At 34.7% G+C, this 13450-nt stretch overlaps 1 protein-coding gene across 3 annotated transcripts in view; it reads right to left on the bottom strand.

The window, feature by feature from the left end:
• HMGCLL1 (3-hydroxy-3-methylglutaryl-CoA lyase like 1) overlaps positions 1 to 13450 on the bottom strand; it is a 155307-nt gene that overhangs the window by 79804 nt on the left and 62053 nt on the right. For 2 of the 3 annotated variants that reach the window (XM_059937541.1, XM_059937540.1), the window contains exons 4-5: positions 8982 to 9077; positions 6627 to 6775 (exon numbers count right to left, since the gene is read on the bottom strand). In XM_059937541.1, coding sequence (XP_059793524.1) covers positions 6627 to 6775; positions 8982 to 9077 — 245 coding nt within the window. The remainder of the gene's footprint in view (positions 1 to 6626; positions 6776 to 8981; positions 9078 to 13450) is intronic. The other variant, XM_059937542.1, reaches the window with a different exon arrangement.

Below are 13450 nucleotides of genomic sequence, written 5' to 3' on the forward strand. Positions count from 1 at the left end.
TAAATCCACAACCCATAACACTGGCACATATTTCAGTGACTTTGCACTGGCAAGGAAGTGCTTCCAGGCTCCAAGAACACTCAGTTCCAAATCCAGTCTTAGCAGAACATCTATCTTTTCCCATATAGATTTTAAAATCCCATTTCCAAGCCACCAGGGATTATATCTGGAATAGATACCCCCGTGTGTTAGTGGCATCAGCCTGCATCCTTACCACACTTTCTTTGATGAAATCTGAGTACTTTCTTTTCTTTTCTGAGCTTGGCTGTATGTTTTACAAGTTGTTATATTTATGCGTCTGTAATGGGAACAGAAAAGGGAGTCTCTGTATCAGCTCAGTCCCCTATAGTCTCTCTCTCTCACTATTACACAGATAATTCCAGGAACAAATTCCCAATATTCTTATGAACACTACAAATCGATTGCTTGACACATTCACATGGCATATGAAGCTCAATAGATCCAAAATGGTGCTCATTCCTGTTTTCCCCACATTTGCCATTAAAAAAAAAAAAATGATAGTCATTTTCAGCCACTAAATCACTTGAAGGTCAGCTTTGAGAACACGTTCATTAAACAGCATTGGCTGGTTCTTCCCTCCAGGCTCTAGAGCATATTAACTCTGCCAGCACCAGCCCACATGGACAGAACAGTACCCAAACCCCTCCCCAGGATGGTCACAGGCATCACCTAAGTGCCCTCCTTGCCTCTAGTCTCACACCACTCCCTCATTTGCACTCCAGTATCTGTTGCCAAAATAATATTCCTAGAGCATATTTTTACACTCTGAAAATCCTTAATGGCTTGCCATTGTCTACTGAATAAACTTGATATTCAAATTCAGCAATTTGTGAAGCCTCATCTGACTTTCTACCTCTCTTGCATTTCACAGCCTCAAAAGCTCTTATTAGAGTAATTATAAAGTTCTCCCTCTTATCCAAACATTTCTGGAGATTTCTCTTCACTATGCCTTTGCTCTTTGTAGATTTCCTACCCTGCCTGAGGAGGCCATCATTTCTGATTATGTTTCCATATTTTTACCCATTTTAATGATTTCATTTTATTCACACCTCCACGAAGGCTTCTACTAATAACTCCAGAGAAATTTAATACAGTCTTAATTTGAACTTTCATAGGATTTATCTGCATGTCTCTTAAAGTACTTGGCTTTTTTGACCATATAATAATTATCTCTATACACATTACTTCCCCAGTCTGCTGGGAACTCTTCGAAGTTAGGCTTCTTTTTCATTTTCATTATTACAAATAGCATCACAAGAGAGGACACTATATAAAACAATATTTCTTGAATGAATTAATGCAAAAATATGTTAGTAAAGATGTCATTTTAACCTTCTGAATAATTTCCTATGAAATTCCTCATCTTTACAATCAACGTATAGCCAGATTCAGGTTCTTAAATTCTGTAGTCAGAGATGACAGCACATATTTGGGAGTTCAGACTTGGAACCATGTTTTAAACATTACGTAGGATGACAGGGTAATACAGGAATCACCAACCATATTGAAGCCAATTGCACTAAAATTACAATAAACTCTGGATAGAAATGTGAGTTGTTTTATTTTTATTTGTGCTTGTTGAGGCTATTTATCAATATTATGCAAAATCATGATAAAAGATAAAACAGAAACATTCAAGTTTTTAACAACTTTACCTATGTGTAAAGTTGCTGAATCATGAAAAATAACCTACAGTTGAATCATGAAAAATAACCTACAGTTAGGCCTTACTCAGGTTTACCTTCCCACAATTAGCCCATGTTCCTCAAATCATCCTGGCAAAAGGGAACCAAAAGACTGAGTAAAAGCCTTGAAAAAATATCACAAACACTTGGAGTGTAAAGAGTCAACCAATGCTATTTCCTCAGAAGAGAAAAACAATGCCAAGAGTGATGAGATGAGATGACATGTAATGTCAATTAAAGGTAATTAAGACATTTAAATACAGGAACAAGTTTGATGTACCCATGAAGAATATATCAACCTATAAACAATATAAAATAGCATTCCATTATTAACAAGCCAATTATAAATAAAGTTGAGAGCCTATCATGCACTTATCTCTGTGGATGATATAAGAAATAATGACCTTCCCTTGGTCTCAAAAAGCAATTCTGCTAAAATTCTCCTTTTGCTCTAAAATGCAAATTTCACGAGAAATGACAAAACACATTCTTTGCTCAAAAGCTGTACATGAAGGTTATTTAGATGTGACTTCACAAACACAACTTACACATATTAACTGTAGCTGTGTATGTGTTATCTGGCAGACAGCCATGACAGAATAATATGTGAGGCTAAAATAAGTAGAACTCAAACAAACCATATGTACAAAAGAAAATAGTTTTAACAGATGTCTCACTGTTAGAGTTTCATGTGCCATATTTTGGTAGATGATGATTTGAATTGCTCTTCCATGCCAATGCAAAGGCCTCAGTTTAACAGTAGAAATTGGAAAGAAACTTTGACCAATAAGCTGTCCACTAACAGGAAGACAGCGCCATATATGCAAGTGAATTTCACTGGGATAGATTATCCAATGGAACACATTTGCTTTGTCAATGAGAAACACTGCCTGCCAGTCACTGTGTATTTAAAACACTAAGCCCTTAAACAAGGAGGCTCATTATCTTACTCAATATGGCTGCTATTTCAGGATCAGGATCCATAATGACATTTTGCATGAGGCAGGGGAAGGATAGAAAATACATGTTCACACGACCTAGATGGTTTGGCTAACAAACAAGTAGGCTGCAAATTCTTGAAGAAACGTGTTGAGTTACAAATTCTCTCTCGAAGGGAAATCCAGTGAAAGCTGACCATTTTGAGAAAGAACACTGAGCCCTGACTTCACAGCTGTTAGAAATGGTTGCCATTTTAAAGGCTAGAAATTATACAGAGTTAGGCAACCAGCCAAAAATAACTAAGCACAGGAAGAATTTCCTAACATTGAGGGTCTTTCCTCAAATAAATTGGTCACTGATATAAATGATACAATTTTATTCAGAAACATTTAAAAACCGATTGGGTTTTCATTGGTTTTGTATAAGAAGAAAGTAGGTGATGAAGGTGACAGTAGGTGAAGAGCTATATAAAATATGCACCTTAGACTCATTATGGTTCTATGAAAACCTGATTCCTTGTCTTCTCCAAAATATCTATCAATATTAATCACATTGCAATATTAATCACATTGCAAAACATTATCGCATCCTAAAACTGTCTTTGTTTTTCCATACCTAAAAGTTATCTATGGCTGTCTATATTAGTTTAATCGCTAATTTGCTTTTTAGTCTTCCTTCTCATTATTTTGTATGTCTACTTTTTCTGGTAATTTGAGAATAAATTCAGCATTGACAGTTCACAGTGAAATATTTTTGCAATTTGTATTTTTTTTAACAGTGGGTGAATAATTTTGTTTGGCTCCTAAAAATGTTATCAGTCAACTTCTTTCAACTTTCAGTAGGCTCAGACTTTCAGGAAGTTAATCATGGATCAGATCATTCTAGGCCACTTTATAGAAGAGGCTTAAGATGTAATCATGTAAAAGCACATTGCTTTGATATGCACACCTGCTGACTTTGTGAATTTATAACATGTTTATAAGCATCTAATAATGAAATGAATAAGGCACCTTAGAGATAGTTTCCTTTTTAAATTAATATTTTCAGAAGAAGAGTGAGCATGTGATTCTTGTGACGTCATTAAAGAGAAGCTGATACTCACTTCAAACAAAAAGGAATAAAACCTGAATGCCTGAATTGGGGAATTGGGATTGACATGTATACACTGATGTGTATAAAATTGATGACTAGACTAATAAGGACCTGCTGTATACAAAAATAAATTAAATTAAAAAATTAAACAACAACAAAAAAATCAAAAAAAAAAACAAAAAAAACCTGAATGCCTTATATGATAGATGAGAACACTACTTCATATCTGAGGGATTTCAATTTTAAACAGATTTTGACAAACCAAGAGATAATTCTTTCAATAAATGCCATTGATAAAAAAGAAAGAAAGTGATTAAATTTATAGCAGGCTTCTATTTTTCTCTGTCTTTTTAATGTTTTAAAAATTAAACAGATAAGAGAAAAATAACCTACATTTTTTAAACATATGTGAAATACACATTAAAGAATGAAGTCCAAAATGTAGACATTTCATTGCTCACTCACATACAATGTATGTGCAGCAGTAGTTAGCTGACTCTGCATTTTATGTCAACCATCTGGCACCATGTCTTTCCCCAATGTGTCCCATATGTTACATAAAGTTTGGAGCATGTATAGAAACGTGTACATAGGCATATGTATCTGTGTGTTTCCGGGAAGGGAGGAAACAAACAATAGCCTTCATAATTTTAATAAAAGCTGCTATTTAGAACATATGAAAGTTTACTGTTTTTACAGAAGCTTAAATGTCTTTAGTGAGCCTTTATAAAATGTGTCCTGCCTCATGGCCTTTAAATCTGACAGCAGCTGGCGATATGCATTTTCTGGGTGATGATCCATGTTGATGCAGCTGTTGCCATAGTAACACTGGCTGAAGCATCTACTTCAGGTTCAACTAGTTGAGCATGGCTCTTTCCCTTAAATGAGTACCAATGGCCTATAACTTTTAATAATGAGTATCTACCATCTAGATTGCCAGTGAAAATAAAATCTAATTTAAACTCTGTAAAAGTTTGGGAGAGAAGATAATTTTCAACTGCACAAATAGTGAACTCATATCCATCCATCCGAAGGCATAGTTCTAAAAATGACTAGTGTTTCCGAAAATCGAGGGCTTGTGCTCCAAAAGAAGGAAGTCTGCGTTGGAAAACATACATCTGTCTACAGTATAGCTACAATAAGTCTCTGATGTACTTTCACTGATTTCATTTGGCTGTGGGTGAGTTCTCGTCCATCTGCACTTCTGTACTCTTCTTATCAAAGCCTGAAAAACTTCTTAGGTTGTAATATGGTTAGAAGTTTCTTTATTGATAGGACAATATTAAATGTTCAGCAATCAGTATTAAAGGGGAGTTAGGGTTTCTATTAGCCTTATTCAGTTATCTATTCTATTTTATAAAAACTAAAATGATAAAATTTGTTATTATATAATTTGTTCACATCCATCTTTCAACATTTAAAAAATAAACACTTCCCATTTGAAGCATAAGCTTACATGTACCTGACTTCTTAGAGCTTTGTGTTTTTTCAGCTTTCCAATGTGAATTACTTTACTCCACATTTAAACATAAATTGAAATAGAAGAACAGATTCTTTATTTTTTCCTTGCTTTTAAAGGGAAGAGAGACAAAGCAACTTATGTATGTTTGAATTTAGAAACTTATAGGACATCTCTGCTTTTTGATAGTGGTTATGTAACTTTTGCCTTAAGAAGAGACATCCTTTATTTTCTGTCTATGGAAATACGTTATCTTGGTTTTTAGACTTTCTTGCACGCCCTCTGCATGTTATGTATGCATATCAGTTACAAAAATATCTTTATATCTTTAAAAAGTCATGTTGGAAATTTACTAAGGAGAAAGGAAAAAGAAGTTTAAAAAAAAGGAAGCAAACCAACAAGATAGCTAACTATGGTGTAATCTAATTCTACTTGCTCTCCAAATGACCTTGGTTGAATTCCAATCCTTTTCTAATCCAGTCATTCCAAAGTGGATCCACTTGTCTTTCTCATTAATGACTGAATCTTTCTTGCCACTATGAACTTTGCTCACTTTAACCATAGGAAATACAACCAGCATCTAAGCCCAGTGACAGCACTCAGCCTTCTGTTACAAACACTATGCATTTTAATTTATGAAGATGATATGGCATCTTTATCATATCTCCATAATTATAAAAATAGAAAATTAGCTAATGTCTGAGAAACTTCTTCCTTAAGTAACAATGAATTTATTATACATTTCACAGACATGGGACTGAGTATAGAGCCTGTTTGCACTAGATGCTCCCCTGCTGGCCTGGAAGCAGGCAAGAACCAAACCAGTTTCCTCTCTCTTCTCCTTCCCCAAATAATTTTGCTTTGGGGGCCACACAGAGAAAACCTGGAAGTCAGCTGTTAAGGGGAGGCTGAATGGGTGGAATGATGGGCCCAGCTCCCCAGTGCAGTTCTCAATTTTACATTTTACATAATCTATTGAATTTCTGTACAATATATTCTTTGAAGAAAAAGCATGGTTCTTAAAAAAATTTTTAAATTTGGAAACCACATTAGATGATTCCTTTCCAAATGCTACTATGAGTTCGTAACAATCTATCCATTTACACTAGGCTGTGATCCAAAAATGGGTGCATTTGGATAATTTGATATTAATAAAATGAGTAACAATGTCAGTTCCGATGTTGGTCCCTCTGACCTCAAATGCATGACAACATAAGGGCTAGATACGCCCTCATAATTATCAGCTGATATTAATGAGGTAGTTATAGTAATAAGTATATAATCATGGCCCTGATCACATAAGATCAGGGTATAAATAAGATACCCTATGTATATTGTTATATGTCATAAACAATATCTAGATAGTTCATAAAGAGCTTATACAATTGATGTTAATGAACTAAATAGGATTTGTGGAATTTCATAAGTACCCTCGTGTTGGAATATTCATGTGTCTTGCAGACTTAACGACCTCCTCAAACTTCTCCATACTTTCTTCAATAGCACAGTTAATATTCTTCCTGCTAAAGGGTTCAGAGGCAGCACCAAAAACAGAGATCTCAGTGGCTCCTGCAGCAACCTGAAAAATAAAAATCAAAGGCCAAAGCTAGTAATTCCAAAAGCATAAACAAGAGCAGCAGAAGCAATGTTAACTACTCTATAAAGGAATACTTGAATTCTTTAACATTCTCCTTAAAATTTAAAATTAGATTTCTCTCAACTTGCTGCATACACCCTTTTGAAATGTAAAAATATTTTATGATAGCACAATAATTCCACAAACTACAACACTTATAAATCACAGAATATACAATGATGATGTTCCAATTTAATCTTGCCTTTCCTAAAAGTTATCCTCAGCAATATTTTAACCTTAATTATGGAAAATACTAGCATCCCAATGAAACCTCTTGATATCTATGGAAAACTTTATTTTTACCCAATTATTAAAATTGAGACTAGTAAATGCTTTGTTTTTCTTCTCTTCTTACCATCCAACAGAAAAATATTTTTCCAAGTCATCATTTAGATTTTGCTACAAATTTTCTCCCTATCTCTTAACCTCACTTCCACTGTTTCATACCTTGACTGTGACAACCGAACTATTGCATGTCTTAAGACCTTAATCCTCTTGCCAGTCTTCAAATCCAAAATGTCGACCTAATCAATTCTCCCTTTTGCCCCTTTGGCCATCTTCTCTCCTCCCTCCAGGCTTCCCAGTGCTTGTTTTCAACATCAAGCCTCCTAGTTTTCCAGCTGGATTTTTAAGACTTTCTATTAATATATCTCTAGCACTGTACCTAGATTCCCCTTTCTCTCTGATACCCTATTAATGCATTAAGAAAAAAAATTCTGTCATCTCTCCTCCAACATTTAAAAAAAAAATACTGGTATCCACTCTTCCATCCAAAATAAATTGTAACCTTTAAAATTAAAATTCTGTGGATAAACAAGTTCTTACTGTATAGCACAGGGAGCTATATTCAGTATCTTATGATAAACCATAATGGAAAAGAATATTAAAAAAGAATATATATATATATATATATATATATATATATATATATATATATGACTGAATCACTTGGCTGTACAGCAGAAATTAACACAACATTGTAAATCAACTACACTTCACTTTTAAAAATTTTTTTTTAATTTAACTAAATTAAAGTACTATTTATTGAACACCTACTATGTGCTGGTGTTGTATCTTGCATGCCCTATTTCTAATCCACAAACAATCTTGTAAATGAAGTGTTATTATGGCAATTTTACAGATGAGAAAACTGCGGCTCAAAGAGGCTAAAACACTAATAGGAGGTCCCAAGGCTAGTAAAAGTTCTGGGGCCATGTTTCAAACACAGGCTTGCCTGAGTCCCAAGCCAAGGTTTCTCCTATTACTTTCTAAGCTACCCTGAGGGTATACTCTCATACCTTTCTCAAGGTGGTTACATTCCCTACTTCTTTAGGAGCGGATGACAGCAATATTTATAATTTCTTAAAAGGCCTCTGTCTTTCTTTACAATGTGATAAAATTTGTATTAATTCAAATAAAAGAAAAGTGGTTTCACGAGATACACTAACAGGTGATACACCAACTAGCACCCACAATTTCAACTTCATGCAACCCAGTCACAAATACAAAAGTGAAAAATATCCATTAACACCAAAAATAGCTGTTGCTCAACTTTTACAATAAAGCCATGTAAGCATAACACCTCAAGCTTTTACTTAAAACTACACTGATTCTTCTAGTATGTGTAATTATGAAAGCTTCTTGGCATATAAATTCCCAAGGCACATAGGATTGGAAGAAACAAACCGGAAGACAAATAAGGAAAGTTGGTAGAGGCAATTCCAAAGACAGTGATTAGCTCCATGTAGAGGGCGGGAACAACAGCAACCTCAGAAAAAGTGACAAAAATAACTATCCACTACAATAATATTAATAATTATAATATCGTATTGGGAAATCTTTGTTATATTTTGTATTCCTTGTTTAAGTGGGGAGCACAAAATATACTTTCAAAAGAATTTCATCAAAATGGGTAATTGTATTTCTGTGTTTTAATTCTTGAATGGTTAGACTGGAAGAGCCATTATGTGGAGCATTTTAGTCCCAACAATGCCACAAAGTCACTGATCTCCATGTACCTGCATTACGGGTATTAGTGATAGTATTTATGCAGGATAACAAGGGAGTCATATATCACACCAATTTAACTTTGAAAAGATCTTTACAACAAGAAGCATATCAGTTTTAGAAAAATTAGTAGCACACTTACAGCACGGTGGAAACCCTGAAGATTAGGAGTAAGGACAGGATATCGAATTCCTGGATATTGACGAATGCCCTTCATCACTTCAGTGTGATCTGCCATCTTAAATACATAATAGTTATATAGAGATATGGGACTTGGAATATTCTATCAAGCATGTTTTTAGTTTTTCAGGAGGTTATAATAATACAGGCAATTATATTCTATCAATTCATGTTTGAAATAGCAAAACCATGCCAGATAAGTAGTTCTCAATGTCATAAATACATAATAACTAGATCTGGGTGTAACGTCCTCACATAACAGGATCTGGTTAAGTGACTGATTACAGACAGTCAGGAATTCTGAACTCTGGTGTTTTCCCTTGACTGATCTTTATTCTCTTCCTTTCATTTTATGGTCAAGACTCCAATACCCCTGATAGTGGGAAGAGTTTGAAAGGCCATAGGCTGTACATTTACCTTCCACATGAAAATTTTACGTCCAAATAATTTTTAACATATGAAATTTTACAATATTTAGTAAAGCGTAAATTACACGTATCCATTAGAAGAATTTAACAAGGCTGAGACCCTAGTATATTATTGGTTTTAGTTAGTAACAGTCATAATGCTTTACGTAGTTCTATCCTTGAGTTACTATTTGTTCTTATAACGTGAACAAATAAATACAATGGAGCACACAGCAGGAAACTCATCCTACAAAGACTTTATTTTGTATATTTTCTATGAATCTATTAAAAAAAAGCCAACTTTGAATTAAAATATCAAACTTACCAGTTTGCTATAAAGTCTATAATTTAGCCTCCTAGAGAAATAACTGATGATCAAATCCCATAATCATCACATAGAGAAATTACCATTGACATAACCATGAGCTTTGCATATTAAAGAATAATAAATTATGGCATGAACAATAAATATAAGGAATAATATATAAACAATGAAAAGTATACAAAATGAAAGTGGAGAAAGCTGTAAAAACATGCACCAAACCAAACTTTGTATCTTCAGTATGGGAACGGTTGAGGGAAGACTTGTTTTTTCTCTATATACCTTGACTTGTTAAAATAAGCATGTATTGTTTTTAATTTAAAAGGAAATAAAAGTAAATTAGAGTATAAATGCTTTTATTAACATAGCTACACATTTTTTTTTAAATGTGAAATGTTACAATATTTACTCTTACTGGTCCATTGGTCTTATTGACTCTGAGTTAAATGCCAGTAGAATTCAATTTAATACTTTCAATGATTATTATTTGGAATAATTAAATGAATTTTTAAATACATTTTAAATTTAAAATTAAATACTTAAGACGCAAAAAAGCACCTCCCACTGACTGCCATCATGCCTTGTTGACATTTAAGCTTTCATGTTTCATTCAATCCAAACACACTTAATTCTGTCTAAAATGTGATTCTTGTTCACTTATTTCTTAGAGATCACAGTCACCATTGCCCACCCCATAGCTGCATCCTTCACAAAGACCATCCACCACAGACATCTACGATGCATAAAAGCCAAAGCTTATTTTATTCTAAGCCTATTTCACTTTAACCCAGAGGTTTATTGAACATTAACTGTGTCCAAAGCCCTATGCTAGGCCCTGTGGGAAATATAAACACTGGAAAGTAACGTCCTTGCACTGAGTAATTTGCAATACAGTTGGGGAGATCAAAGAGATGCACTAGGAAAGTTAACAATTCAAAAAAATATACTGGTTGTGAACAAGAGCACAGTTTATAAGAGTTCAGAATGGGGAAAGGTTGGCAGGGCCTATACTAATCTAGGAAAGTTTAAAAGAGTATATGGGATAAGAACTACAGTCCCTAATATGACATAATGACAATTTTTTTAAATGGCCACAGCAGTATTTCCAATCCCATGTGTTCTTCCAAAACCTCACTGACCTCCATCAAGAAATGGATGCTATTTATCATCCACTTGAACCTAGGCAGGCTTGTGATTGCTCCAACCAATAGAGCATAGCAAAAATAATGCCACGTGAATTATGAGGCTAGGTTGTGAAAAAGGATAGAGCTTCTATATGGCTTTCTCCTTGGGGGAAGCCACCATGGGAAAGTCAGCTGATCTGCTCTGAGAAAAACTAGCTCCTGCAGAACAGCCACAGGAAGAGGCCCACATGGAGAGCCCCATGTGAAGAGGAGGTGAGCCCCCAGCCAACAGTCAACACTAATCCTAATCTTAACCTTAACGCTAACCGTAACCCTAACCCTAACCCTTAAACTTATGATTGAAGGAGCTCCAGATGATTCAGCCTGAGGCCCCAGACTTTGTGTACCAGAGACAACTTTGCTCCTGTACCCTATTCAAATTCTGACCCTAAGATTTGATGAGCATGGCAAATGTTTACTGACACCACTAAATTATCAGATAGGGCTTCCCTGGTGACGCAGTGGTTGAGAATCTGCCTGCCAGTGCAGGGGACACAGGTTTGAGCCCTGGTTTGGGAAGATCCCACATGCCGCGGAGCAGCTGGGCCCGTGAGCAACAACTACTGAGCCTGCGCCTCTGGAGCCTGTGCTCCGCAACAAGAGAGGCCGCGACAGTGAGAGGCCTGCGCACCGCGATGAAGAGTGGCCCCCGCTTGCCGCAACTGGAGAAAGCCCTCGCACAGAAACGAAGACCCAACACAGCCAAAAATAAATAAATAATTAATTTTTAAAAATTCTCAGATAATTCATTACAAAGCCATAAAGGCTGAAACACTGAAAAATCAATAGGGTTGGAAAAGAGGAAGAGGTGGGTGTAGCAGTAGGAATACACTATCCGGCTAGAAAAGATTATTGGTAAACAATCAAGAAATAGATTATAAATTAAGACAGGGGGCCACACACTGTGGTGTGTCTTGAGTTAGGTTCACATTATTCTAAGAATTCAGGATTTATTGTGAAGACAATAGAAAGCCATGAAGAGTGGGTGCTGAATTAGCAAGGGAAGACTGGGATAGATGCAGTATTTTAGAAAGATTAACTTGGGAGAGGCGCAGAGGGCAGTCAAGAGAAAAGAGAGGCAATTCTCAGGTAATGGTGAGGATGCAGGCTGTGACAAGTTCCACTGCAGAGAAATGACACTGGGAATGGAACTACCAGAGAAAAATTAATAGGACACAGTGGCTGGTACTATAAGGAAGGTGACTTTACTCAAAAATGTAATCCTCACTCTTTTATAACTTCTTTTTAAAATAGTTAACATTTATGCAGATTTCAACACAGTTCTTGATTATATATCACGAATTTAGCCTTTGTGTCTGAGGCTAGAGTGTGAGCTCTGTCTCTCTGTCTCTGTCTCTCTGTGTCTCTCTCTCTCACACACATGTTACATGCAAACATGCACTCACAAATTATCATAAAAAATTTAGAGCACTTATTCCTAATTTCAATCAGAAAGACAAGTAAAGTTACTGCTAGTTTTAGGACATTGTAATGAAATGTAAAACACTCTTACTAGAGAATAATGTTCATTGATATTACTAATACTTATGTCTAACTAAACACAGTATGCTTATTTATGAGACATATTTACATTAACATGATAACAGAAATCAATAAAGAGTGCTTCCCAAACCAATATGCAGTTAGAGAATAAGGTATGGCAGTGTATCACAGCATGAAGGAGACAAGACAAATTTTAATTTTCAAGAAATATAGGTCATATTAACCTGTAAGTGATTATTTCACTCTATATGTAGTTTAACAAAAATCTTGAATCATTATGTAGAAATTTATGTAATTAAACTGTGACTTAATAGATATTTCAATCAGCAGAACTAGAAAATAAGCAGAGATGACAGTAATCAAATTCCCAGGTCATGAAAGCTAAACTTTGATAATCATTGAAGATATCTTAATGAAATTATGATAAATACATTAATTAGAATCCAACAAATCAGAACATTTTCCTTTTTAAAAACAACCACACTATAATGAGGTCATTTAAGACATAATAATATTCTGTCTAAATTTGGTCAATAAAGACAATTATGTAAAGAGCTTTAGGAAATCATGATAGGATGTAATTTTATTACAGTGAATAAAATAGAGCAGGTTTCAATTAAAGGTATAAAATCCTTGCTTTACTTTATTTTTTTACTCAGAGAGTTTATATTATACTTCAATCTTGATGTTATTTTAATGTCTAAAGTTTAACTATTAGTCAAACAATAATAGAACTATTCCTTTACAGTACTATTTTGACATCTTAACAAAATCTTTCTACCTCTGGTTTGAATTAACATATTTTTAAGATTTTGCTGTAACTTTTCATTTAGGATCATAAAAATTCCCATTATTTGGTTAGTAACAGGATTTGCCATCATCTGGCCACGGTGTGTGAATGGCCATACCTACCTAGCCAATCAAACTGGCTATACCATGGTGAATCAATTGTTCTAGGTATCCAAATTTTGATATGGATTCAAATAGTCACAATAATTGTGCAACAATTTGCAAG

The sequence above is a fragment of the Balaenoptera ricei genome, chromosome 11 (assembly GCF_028023285.1).
Source record: "Balaenoptera ricei isolate mBalRic1 chromosome 11, mBalRic1.hap2, whole genome shotgun sequence".
Lineage (NCBI taxonomy): Eukaryota > Metazoa > Chordata > Mammalia > Artiodactyla > Balaenopteridae > Balaenoptera > Balaenoptera ricei.